Source organism: Symphalangus syndactylus, chromosome 2 (assembly GCF_028878055.3).
Source record: "Symphalangus syndactylus isolate Jambi chromosome 2, NHGRI_mSymSyn1-v2.1_pri, whole genome shotgun sequence".
Classification (NCBI taxonomy): domain Eukaryota; kingdom Metazoa; phylum Chordata; class Mammalia; order Primates; family Hylobatidae; genus Symphalangus; species Symphalangus syndactylus.
Window position 1 is genome coordinate 42,889,249 of NC_072424.2, and position 13,035 is coordinate 42,902,283.

General features: G+C 43.6%; 1 protein-coding gene across 19 annotated transcripts in view; it reads right to left on the reverse strand.

Annotated features, from left to right (window-relative positions):
• The window catches only part of ENTPD1 (ectonucleoside triphosphate diphosphohydrolase 1), a 154,809-nt gene extending 150,565 nt beyond the window's left edge, over nucleotides 1-4,244 (reverse strand). For 4 of the 19 annotated variants that reach the window (XM_063629134.1, XM_063629155.1, XM_055254199.2 and 1 more), the window contains exon 1: nucleotides 3,116-3,336. In XM_063629134.1, coding sequence (XP_063485204.1) covers nucleotides 3,116-3,209 — 94 coding nt within the window. In that variant the 5' untranslated portion in view covers nucleotides 3,210-3,336. Of the gene's footprint in view, nucleotides 1-3,115; nucleotides 3,349-3,634 lie in introns of those variants that run through there. The other 15 variants (XM_063629215.1, XM_063629202.1, XM_063629149.1 and 12 more) reach the window with 12 other exon arrangements.
• Nucleotides 4,245-13,035: the final 8,791 nt, after the last annotated feature.

Here is a 13,035-nt window from a genome sequence, read left to right on the forward strand (position 1 = left end):
CTGCCTATTATTAGCTGTGTGACCTTAACCAAATGACCTTCTTCCACAGCTGGAAGATGCAGAAACCAATATCATGGAATTTTTGTAAAGATTACAAGAGACAACACATATAAAGCATTACGATGTTTGGCACATAATAAATAATCAATGTTAGCTATTATTATTAGCACTTCCCAGCTATTATTATTAGGCTTCCCCACTAGACGGTGAGAAAACTGTTTATCCAAGGATCTGTGTGGCATGGGAACTTACAAATGGTAGACACACAATAATATTTGTCAGAATGGTTTGAAGGTATGCCAGGAAGAGGAAAGGGAGGGTGCTGGAAAAAACCATAGCGTACTTTATGATTTTTCCCAGGGCCAACTTCAGTAGTGTTTGTTTTTATTTCATTACCAGAGTACATTATCTCAGACAGCAAGGTTGCTATAAAGTAGGGCTAGAAAGACACTACGGAACCAGATGTTCTGTTCAGAGAAGGCAAAATTTGCTATGAGGCATCTGAAATCTCCAGTTTGGCCCTTGGCTGAGCGGGGAGTGGAGGTTGAAGTTCAGCCAGAGCTTCACTTGCCCAACAGGGTGCCCTGGCATGGGGTTACATTAGCTCTGAAAATCATCCACCCAGAGGGATGCATTTTGTTTTTCAGTGTATCCACATAGAAGGACGTCTTTACAGACTGTGCCAAACATCTATATGTACCAGTGGGGAACCCTACTGCAAACTCAAAGGTCCCCTTTTAAACAAGCCTCTTGAATGTCTCAAATGAGCATCAGCTAAAATAATAATGCTTCACTTACTAAATATTTATTGAGTTCCCATTAAGGAACTCAAGGTGCCAATGGCTGACAAGGACCTTTGGACTTGCACAAGAGCCTGGTGTGTACCACCTTCTAAGGAAAGCTTGGGATGTTCTCTGAGATGGACACCAAATTCAAGAACCTGTCGCAGCGGCTGATGAATGTGGCTGCCAAGCTGACCCACAATAAGTATGTCAGAGGACCTCACAGACCTCATGGAGAAGTTCATTGAAACCTGACACCTTAACCATTGGCTGCTTAATGACATGTGCTCTTCCTGAATCAGTACTCAGCATCTGTCCCCTTCCTGTGTGGCTTCTGGCCCTCTATGACTGCTATATGGTCACCCTCTGTGGCTGCCTCCTGTACCCCTATCATGACTGAGGCCCCTCTCCCACCACTCTGCCCACACTGATGAGAAAGTTGCCATAAGTTTAGAGACTAAAAATAAAATTGCACTAGACACTGCAGATCTAAAGGTGAATACACAAAATATAATTGGGAGGGAGAGAAGGTGATGCAGAGGGCAAGAGCATGGACAAGTATGATGAGTGCCACCTTAGGCATAACTGACAAGGTACTATAGAAGCATCCAAGATGGGGGCTAACTTAGACTTGAAGGATTAGAGAAGGCTTAAAGGGGAATAACACCCAATATGAGGCTTCAAGGAGTGATAGCAAATGTTAATATTTAGCGATACTATACATCAGGCCCTGTTTTAAAAACTTTGCATGAATCCCTCATTCAGTCCTTACCACAACCCTGTAACATAGATGTTATTGTTATTCTCTTCGTGTTACAAATGATGAAACTGAGGCACACAGTAAATGGTGGAGCTGAAATTCAAATCCAGACAGCGTGGCTCCAGACTAAAGGGGAAGGAGAGTGCCAGACAGGCCCTTAAAACAGAAGAAAGCACCTAGCTTCAGTTTGAGGAAAGATGCAGTTTCTTTGGGGAACTGAAAGCAACTCAATGAGGCGCAGCTTGGGGTGGGAACAGACGTTCAGAGATGACTGGGCCTGCTCTGTAGGTTGGAAGAAAAACCAGAAGCAGAGGGTTTCAGATCCAGTCCAAACTTTTTTTTTTTTTTGAGACAGTGTCTCACTCTGTCACCCAGGCTGGAGTGCGGTGGTGCGATCTCAGCTCACTGCAACCTCCGCCTCCTGGGTTCAGGTGATTCTTCTGCCTTAGCCTCCCAAGTGGCTGGGACTACAGGCGCATACCACCACACCCGGCTAATTTTTGTATTTTTAGTAGAGACGGGGTTTCACCATGTTGGCCTGGCTGGTCTCGAACTCCTGACCTCAGGTGATCCACCCACTTCGGCCTCCCAAAGTGCTGGGATTACAGGTGCAAGCCACCACACCCAGCCCCCCAGTCTAGACTTTTGACAACTAGCTGTGACTAGTGTCACCTAACTAATCTCTTCTGACCTCAGTTTCTCCTTTTTGTAAAAGACCATAATAACAATACCTGCTTCTCATAGAGAATGGCCATGAGCACCAAATGAGGAAAATGTATGTGAACTTGAGTGCAAAGTACAAATTCCTTCACAGACTTAAGATTTTATCAGTATTACTTCCCCAGTAGCTTCAAGGATTTGCAAACCTGAAATCCACAATGTCAGGGCACCAGAAAAAGCAGAGAAACAGTATTGGGGAGTGGAAAAGCCCACCAGCCCTGCCTCAGACCACCTCCATCCACACTCAGTCCTTACTAACTGAGATCTCAAGGCGAGTTATCCTCTCAGTACCTCAATTTGCCATCTGGAAAATGGGAATGTCAATGATAGCACTTGTAATGTTCATGTGACAAGTAAGTAGCACACATAATATGCTAGGTACAGCTCCCAACACAGAATAAAGACTTAGTCAACATTAACAGCTATCATTATTGTAAGTATTAAGAAATATATTGGCTACTCATGCTATTCTTCCATGTTCTATATGGTATAAGCATGTGGGAATGTTAGAAGTTAGAGATGATAAAGAAGGAGGAGAAGGAGGTTTACAACCCTACACTCCCTCACTGCTGCAGAGATTCTTCCTGGCTCTCACACGCTGGCAAGCAGCTGGCTCTCCGTCCTGGCAGAAAATGCCCAAAAGAGGTAAAAGATAGAGACTGCACACCATCTGTGCAAACCAGGCTGCTCTTGTAGTTTTTAGACAAAATCTAAATGTAGTCAGATATGACCTGCCCTTTTAAGATAGAATTATTCTATTTCCTCCCTCCACTCGTCCCCGTCCCCCACTCTGTCCCCCACATAAAACTCCCCCACATATCTCAAGAAACTTTCAGCATTTTGAAAGACATACTCTGGGGTCCTGTTGTGACAGCCTCGTGCCACATTAACTTCTCTGTCTTGTTCTCAGCAAAGGAGCCTTTGCTAATTTCACAACAGGAAAGCATGCAAGAAATTCGAGAACAAAACAAATTTACACGCAGAGCCCAGCATCTTCAAGCAAACACCCTGAGGTACAGACGCGAGGCTAGATGAGTCCAGACTGCAGATGAGGCAGCTGCCTCTTAAACTGCAAGGGGACTGAAAAAGTCATTTGCCTCTAAAAAACCAACTCTGAATACAAATTGATAATGAATATTCATGAGCCCCTCCAGCTTGCTCTAGAGCCACCCTTGACTGCAACCCTGGACTCTGCTTCCTAAAAAGTTTCCCAAAGCTCTTTCTCTGCCCCCTCTCAGAAGGAAGAGGGTGGGAAAGTTCATTCAGGGCTTTTTGCCTCCAGCTTTCAAGTACTTGCTTTTTGGTCTGGGCTTTTATTTTTCCTTCTATATTTTTTTCTTAAGGATTCAGATCAAATCAATTTTGGTCTTACCCTTTGTATCTTCCATAAGTAGCAGCTTTTGTTTTCTTCCTCTTTCCTCGTTTTTTCCCCCCCAGCTTCTGCTTGCTGTGGTCCGTCTCCGTGAGAGAGGTACTCAAGGAAACAGAGATATAACAGACCCTTGGGCTCGTGGGAGGGGCTAAATTAGCCGGCCCCGTTTCGGAAGGAACCTCAAACCCTGTCTCTTTCATTGACTAGAAAGGACAGATTGACTGAGGAGTCCAGCAGCTCATTTTCCTAAAGTTACTCGAAGCCTTTTCCAGGTTGTAATTTTTTGCATCCTTGAAGCAATGTATATTCAAATCTCTCTTTCTCCCTTCTTCCCTCTCTCCCTTACTCCCTCCCTCTTCATCTCTCTCTCCCTCTCTTCGTTATAGAAATCCCTTTTTCTCCCTTGAAAAAGTCATCTCAGCTGCAAGCAAAAAAAAAACTATTTCCTTACTGCAATTATGAAGCTAGATAATAAGAAAGTTGTTACCTTGAAACCCGCTCGAAAAACTGAAAGTCAAGAACAACTCTTCCCGCCCCATAAAGCCTCTGGTCCCATGACCAGCAATCCTTTCTCAAGGCTCATTAGAGCAAAGAGCAACAGGTGACCCAAGTGATGGGTTTCCTGCAGGAGAAGCTGCGTTATTGGTTGGAAGGCTGGGTGGAACCACAGAGGAGCTGCTCAGTGGGAACCGCTGCCTGGCTATGAACTGATGAAAGTCATCTACCATTTCCCAACTTTGACTTCCTACCTTTGAAGTCTAATGAGCATGAATTGCCACATCCAGACGATCAAGATTACCCCAATGTAGATGAGAGCCTGACCAAATTATTTTTAAACTGTGTAACAAAATTATTTTGAAATCAAAACAAGGGCTAACCCTTTGAAAGGAAGGTAGGTCCTCAAGTCCCAAGGCGATTTGGCAGCTTCGCCCTCCACAAGGCTGTTGCAAACCTTAGCATTTCAGGTTTGAAAGATACCTCAGACGTCGAGTCTAAATGAGGTTAGAGATGTGGAGAGTTTAAGCCACCTGCTCATGCTCACACACGGTCTCTCTTATTTGCTACCATGTTCCCCAGCACCTAATACAGTTTCTCTCACAGCATGGGCTCTCAATAAATACTTGATGTATGGTCTAAAAAAATGAATGAATTGCAGCAGAGCAGAAATGTAGATCTGTTTTCCTAGTTCTTGCTTTTTCTACATTGCTTGTCCAGCATGTAAATTTGTATCTAAAGCCAGTTATACCATATCAATCATTAAATTTGTGAGCCCTAAGGATTGTTTTGACTCTATGTAGAAACTATATTCTCCAGTGAACTTTCAGTCATACTTTAATAAGGACAAAGGATAACCTTTTAGTTTAGGCATCTCTGTTACTTTGCATGGTGCCACATGGTATATACTCAATACATTTTTTATACTTCAATAAATTTGGAGCTGTAGAACAATACTTTATTTCTGAAATGCTTTATAGGATTTTGCATGTATAATAACAACTAATTATACTGAATGAAAGACCCAATGGATGTCTTCTCTCGAGCCAGTTTAGACTACATCTCTAATAATGAATATTGGTCTGGTATTCATCCTGTTATGATAAAATTGGTTTTCAGTGATATGATGGGATTTTTTGTAAAAACCAACAATATAATTGGTTTATGACTGCCTTTGTACTATTGTTTTGGAGAGAAATTTGAAAAGAGCATGTCCACAAAATATTGTGTGAATTACAGAATGGAAACCAAAACATCAAAGCTAGAAAGAGAAAAGAATGATCAAAGGGAAGATCCAGAGTGGCTGAGGGGTAGGCAGGAGAAACAGAGAAACAAGTACCTGAGCTTGTCAATGAGAGACACATCTTCAGTGGGTGCTGTGGCAACAGTTCTCTACTTTATTACATTAGGACATTAGGTTCTTTTTATTTTTTTTTTTTTGAGACAAGAGTTTTGCTCTTGTCTCCCAGGCTGGAGTGCAGTGGAGCCATCTTAACTTACTGCACCCTCTGCCTCCCGGGTTCAAGTGATTCTCCTGCCTCAGCCTCCCAAGTAGCTGAGATTACAGGCGCCTGCCAACTTGCCCAGCTAATTTGTGTATTTTTAGCAGAGATGGGGTTTCACCATGTTGGTCAGGCTGGCCTCGAACTCCTGACCTCAGGTGATCCGCCTGCCTCAGCCTCCCAAAGTGCTGGGATTACAGGCGTAAGCCATCATGCCCGGCCTATTTTACTACATTCTTACATTCTTTTTTTGAGACAGAGCCTCACTCTGTCACCCGGGCTGGAGTGCAGTGGTGTGATCTTGGCTCACTGCAACCTCTGCCTCCCAGGTTCAAGTGATTCTTGTGCCTCAGCCTCCCGAGTAGCTGGGATTATAGGTGCGCACCACTAAGCCCAGCTAATTTTTCTATTTTTAGTAGAGATTGGGTTTCACCATGTTGTCCAGGCTGGTCTCAAACTCCTGGCCTCAAGTGATCCACTTGCCTTGGCCTCCCAAAGTGCTAGGATTACAGGTGTGAGCCACAGTGCCTGGCCACAGTTCTCTATTTTAAACAAAATTAAAATTCAAGGTCATTTCAATCATATTCCATCAGACATTGTCGACGAAAGGTTACTTTGACAACTGACTCATTCTCTTTACATTTCATCAGGGAGAGAAAGAGTTAGTAAAAAGTAAATTGTTCTAGTACCCAACTTCTGGTTTAACCAGGAGAGGTAAAATCTCATTGTAATAACTAGCACTTCGTAAATATTTGAAGTTCATCCAAACTGAATATGGAGTAATAGAAACATAGTTTTAACCCCTAACTCATATTACATGAGCCTTTTGACAACATTTAATGCTTTTTATGGTAATATGCTCTGTGCTACAATTTAATCATGTTGCCCAGGTTCGCACCCTCCTCAGCATCATGAAAATACTGTGATTAAGTATATATTATCACCAATTCATACAAGAATGATTATAAAAGAGATGGGAGTTTGTGTGTATCTTTCTAAAGGCCTCAGAATTTATCTTAAAAAATAAATCTTCTTTCTCAACAAAAAATTATCATCATCAATTTTATTGTTTTTTGTAATAGAAAGTAGAAAATTAAAACTGCACTCAGAAAGATGGAAGGAGTTGTTAGAAAGGGGTAAAGATATTTGTCTGTCTTTTAATGATGAAATGGTCTTATAAAGTTCTTAGAATGGTAGAATTTTCATTTTTCCTACACCTTCATCCTCTTTCACTGTACTGGTTCATCCCCCTATGCATATAAAATATTTAAGTGATTCTCATTCTTAAAAACAAATTCTGTTGTTTGATGGTATAGATTATTGTGTTGCAAGATGAATAAGTTCTTGAGATTGGCAGCACAACAATGTAAATGTACTTAAAAATACTTAAGTGTACAGTTAAAAATGATTAATATAGGCCAGGTGCATTGGCTCACCCTGTAACCCCAGCATTTTGGGAGGCTGAAGCAGTAGGTTGTCTGGAGGCCTGGAGTTTGAGACCAGCCTAGGCAACATAACAAGACCCCATCTCTACAAAAATAAAAATAAATTTTAAATGATTAATATGGTAACTTTTTTTGGAGACAGAGTTTCCCTCTTATTGCCCAGGCTGGAGTGCAATGTCACGATCTCGGCATCTCGGCTCACCGCAAACCTCGCCTCCCGGGTGCAAGCGATTCTCCTGCCTCAGCCTCCCGAGTAGCTGGGATTACAGGCATGTACCACCACACCCAGCTAATTTTGTGTTTTTAGTAGAGATGGGGTTTCTCCATGTTGGTCAGGCGGCTGGTCTCAAACTCCTGACCTCAGGTGATCTGCCCGCCTCGGCCTCCCAAAGTGCTGGGATTACAGGCGTGAGCCACCGGGCCCGGCAATATAGTAACTTTTATGTCTATTTTATCACAATTTTTAAAAAATTAATTAAAACAAAAACAGCTCCTTCACAAACAAGCTACTTGAGACCATGGTCTACCTTTGCCTTTCTTCATCACCTCCATTCTCTCCTGATTCATTTACTCCTCCTTCCATTGCATTCCCATTTCTCACTGCACCAACCCAATGAAACTGCCCTAAGATTGCCAATGGCCTCTAAAGCAAAGACCAATTTTTGTGTTTTATCTTCTTGCATCTCTGTAGCATGGGCCATTGTTGGCCTTCCTTCTTTCTTGAAAATTGATCTCTCCTTATTTTCCAGAACCCCCCTCATGTCTGATTTTCCTCCTCCATCTGTGTATGATGGCTCCTTTTTAGTCAACTTTTGTGTCTCGTAAATGTTGGTATTCCCTAGACCTTCACCCTTTGCCTTCTCTCCCTACTTCACTTATTCTATCTGGGTCATAACTTCTTATGCCTTTACATTTCTGTTAAGTCCACTCCCATGAACCCCAGATCCATATTTCCATTCATCTACTGGGTGTCAAGAGAATATCCCACAAGCAGCTCAAATTTAGCATCCAAACTGTACTCAGTATCTTTACTTCCAAATCTGCTCCCATCCAGTACCAGTATTCCCTACTTTTTTTTTTTTTTTTTTTTTTTTTTTTTTTGAGACAGTGTCTCACTCTGTCTCCCAGGCTGGAATGCAGTGGCACGATCTTGACTCACTACAACCTCTGCCTCCTAGGTTCAAGCAATTCTTGTGCCTCCGCCTCCCAAGTAGCTGGGATTGCAGATGCACACCACCATGCCTGGCTAAGTTTGTGTTAGGAGAGACAGGGTTTTGCCATGTTGTCCAGTCTGGTTTCGAACTCCTGACCTCAGGTGATAGGCCGCCTCGGCCTCCCAAAGTCCTGGGATTACAGGCGTGAGCCACTGCGCCCAACCCCTACATTAGATAATGGCACTACTATCCACCTAGTCACACAACCCAGCAACCTCAGGGTCCTCCTAGACCCCTCCCCACATCCCACATCTTATTGTTTCCCAAATCCTATTGTTTCTGTACCTTAAGATCTCTCAAATTCATCTCTTCTCTCCATTCCCGTCACTTCTGCCATAGTGCATACTCTCTCATCTTTCTGAAATCGATATCTGATAATGTCATTGGCAGGCTTTAAAAATTCTAAACTCCTTATCATGCATAAAATAAAACTTAAATTCCTGTCATAGAATATGTAAGGACTCTCTCTACCTCTCTAAACTCATTTCCTATTACAGGCTTCCTGCACTCCAAAAACTGAATCTAATTCCAGAACCCATAATCCTTGTAAAACTCCAAATTTTTGTTTTGTTTTGAGATGGAGTCTCGCTCTGTCGCCCAGGCTGGAGTCCAGTGGTGCTATATTGGCTCACTGCAACCTCCACCTCCCAGGTTCAAGCAATTCTCCTGCCTCAGCCTCCCAAGTAGCTGGGACTACAGGTGCGTGCCACCACGGCTGGCTAATTTTTGTATTTTTAGTGGAGACGGGGTTTCACCATATTGGCCAGGGTAGTCTCGAACTCCTGACCTCGTGATCTGCCCACCTCGGCCTCCCAAAGTGCTGGGATTACAGGCGTGAGCCACCGCGCCTGGCCACAACTCCGAATGTATACAAGCTATTACCCTGCTCATAATGCTCTTTCCCCTCTTATCCACCTGGTCCTCCTATATATCTTTCATGACTCAAATATCTGGTCTCCTGTGTTAGGCCGTTTTTGCATTGCAATAAAGAAATACCTGAGACTGGGTAATTTATAAAGAGAGGTAATTGGCTCATGGCTCTGCAGTCTGTACAAGAAGCATGGCACCAGCATCTGCTTCTGGTGAGGACCTCAAGAAACTTACAATCATGGCAGAAGGTGAAGGGGGAGCTGGTACATCACATAGCAAGAGAGGGAGCACGAGAGAGAAAGGGGAGGTGCTAGACTATTTTAAACAACCAGATTTCAAATGAACTCATTTTCACCAAGTCATTAATGAGGGATCTGCCCCCAGGATCCAAACACCTCCCACCAGGTTCCACCTCCAACATTGGGGATCACATTTCAACATGAAATTTGGAAGTGACAAATATCCAAACCACATCATTCCCTGTGAAGTTTTGCCTGACCCATCCCCGCTCCTTTCCCACAGACACAAACACTGTGCTGACCCACAGAAGAGATGCCACTCGTTTTATAATTTCATTCACATCTCAGGCCATAAACCTTAGAGTCACATTTGAATCCACTTTCCTTACAATCCAAGTCCAATCCTTTAGAAAATTCAGCGGGTCCTATCTTCCAGATACATCCAGGACCTGACCTCTTCTCATTACTTCTACTGCTACCACACTGCTCCAAGCCACATCATCTCTCACCTGTATCCTGTATTATTGTGATAGCCTCCTCACTGGTCTCCTCCCAGATTCTGTTCTTCAAACTCTTCAGCCTATTTTCAACCCAGAACCCATAATAATTCAGTTAAAATTAAACAAAACAAAAGATTATGGAATTCTTTTGCTCAAAATTTATAAAAGGCTCCATCTCACCCCAAGAAAAGCCAAAGTCCTTCCAACTTCCCACCAGGCCCTGCCTGGCCTTCTCCTCATCACCTCTATTTCTTTCCTGCTACTGTCCTCTTCTTGCTCCCTCAGCTCTAGCCTCCAAGTCTTTGCATATGCTGTTCTTTCTGCCTGGAATGCTGTCCTCTCGAATATCCACATGGCTCATTCCCTCCTTCCCTATAGGTTTTTACTAAATTATTTCCTTCTATCCCAGCACCAAGATTGCTATTTTTAAATGCTATTTTCTAATAAAATGTCCTAAGGCCCTTTGGAAAAATAGCTAACCAAGTCTGGGGCAGGAAGTATACCAGAAAGCAAGGACACTAAAATTACTAGGGTTGTGTCAAAAGGACTCAGGAGCCAACTTTAAGTGGCTTCTACTGGCCAAAGTAGAAAAAAAGAAGACATTTGAGCAGCAATAAAAAGAATAACTGCAATGGATTGAAATGTATCAGATATATTGAGATCCACATAGTCATAATGACACTATGAAGAAATCACTGTTCACCTTTAGAACCAATCCATTATTGTGAAAACACACAAGGGGGATAATAGCAACACTCAACCTCCCTTTGCTGCACAAACTGTACCTCAGGACACCAAAATCATTGATGGGGAAAAGTCTCTTTAAAGTATTCCAGGTAATGAAAGACTAAAATTGGTAGCATTTGGGTATCACCATCTTGCAATACCTCACAAAGGAATGAATATAAACAATAATCATCAATGACTGTTCACATAACAAAAGTGGGTACAAACATTCATTTTGTGCCTTCTGATGAAAGCACATATCACATTCTCTGAAGCTGTCTTCCCAAAAATGGAAGCTTCTAAACCTAATACCAGCTAGTGGGGAAAAGAGGGCATAGATAAACACGTTAAAAAAATACAAGAGAGGGTGGAGCCAAGATGGCGGAATAGGGACAGCTCCGGTCTCCAGCTCCCAGCCCCAGCGGCACAGAAGACTGGTGATTTCTGCATTTCTGCTTGAGGTACCGGTTTCATCTCACTAGGAAGTGCCTAACAGTGGGTGCAGGACAGTCGGTGAAGCACACTGTGCGCGAGCCGAAGCAGGGCGAGGCATTGCCTCACTCGGGAAGCGCAAGGGGTCAGGGAGTTCCCTTTCCTAGTCAAAGAAAGGGGAAACAGACGGCACCTGGAATATCGGGTCAGTCCCATCCTAATACTGCGCTTTTCCAACGGGCCTGGAAAACGGCACACTAGGAGATTGTGTCCCGCACCTGGCTCGGAGGGTCCTAAGCCCACGGAGTCTCGCTGATTGCTAGCACAGCAGTCTGAGATCAAGCTGCAAGGCGGCAGCGAGGCTGGGGGAGGGGCGCCCGCCATTGCCCAGGCTTGCTTAGGTAAACAAAGCAGCCAGGAAGCTCGAACTGGGTGGAGCCCACCACAGCTCAAGGAGGCCTGCCTGCCTCTGTAGGCTCCACCTCTGGGGGCAGGACACAGACAAACAAAAACCCAGCAAGAACCTCCACAGACTTAAATGTCCTTGTCTGACTGACAGCTTTGAAGAGAGTAGTGGTTCTCCCAGCACGCAGCTGGAGATCTGAGAACGGACAGACTGCGTCCTAAAGTGGGTCCCTCACCCCTGAGCAGCCTAACTGGGAGGCACCCCCCCAGTAGGGACAGACTGACACCTCATTCAACCGGGTACTCCTCTGAGACAAAACTTTCAGAGGAACTATCAGACAGCTGAATTTGTGGTCTCACGAAAATCCGCTGTTCTGCAGCCACCGCTGCTGACACCCAGCCAAACAGGGTCTGGAGTGGACCTCTAGTAAACTCCAACAGACCTGCAGCTGAGGGTCCTGTCTGGTAGAAGGAAAACTAACAAACAGAAAGGACATCCACACCAAAAATCCATCTGTACATCACCATCATCAAAGACAAAAAGTAGATAAAACCACAAAGATGGGGAAAAAACAGACCAAAAAAACTGGAAACTCTAAAAAACAGAGCACCTCTCCTCCTCCAAAGGAACGCAGTTCCTCACCAGCAACGGAACAAAGCTGGATGGAGGATGACTTTGATGAGTTGAGAGAAGAAGGCTTCAGACGATCAAACTACTTTGAGCTACGAGAGGAAATTCAAAACAATAGCAAAGAAGTTAAAAACTTTGAAAAAAAATTAGAAGAATGGATAACTAGAATAACCAATGGAGAGAAGGGCTTCAAGGAGCTGATGGAGCTGAAAGCCAAGTTTCGAGAACTACGCGAAGATTGCAGAAGCCTCAGTAGCAGATGCGATCAACTGGAAGAAAGGATATCGCTGATGGAAGATGAAATGAATGAAATGAAGAGAGAAGGAAAGTTTAGAGAAAAAAGAATAAAAAGAAATGAACAAAGCCTCCAAGAAATTTGGGACTATGTGAAAAGACCAAACCTACGTCTGAGTGGTGTACCTGAAAATGATGGGGAGAATGGAACCAAGTTGGAAAACACTCTGCAAGATATTATCCAGGAGAACTTCCCCAATCTAGCAAGGCAGGCCAGCATTCAGATTCAGGAAATACAGAGAACGCCACAAAGATACTCCTCGAGAAGGGCAACTCCAAGACACATAATTGTCAGATTCACCAAAGTTGAAATGAAGGAAAAAATGTTAAGGGCAGCCAGAGAGAAAGGTCAGGTTACCCACAAAGGGAAGCCCATCAGACTAACAGCTGATCTCTCAGCAGAAACTCTACAAGCCAGAAGAGAGTGGGGGCCGATATTCAACATTCTTAAAGAAAAGAATTTTCAACCCAGAATTTCCTATCCCGCCAAACTAAGCTTCATAAGTGAAGGAGAAATAAAATACTTTACAGACAAGCAAACGCTGAGTGATTTTGTCACCACCAGGCCTGCCCTAAAAGAGCTCCTGAAGGAAGCACTAAACATGGAAAGGAACAACCGGTACCAGCCACTGCAAAAACATGCCAAAC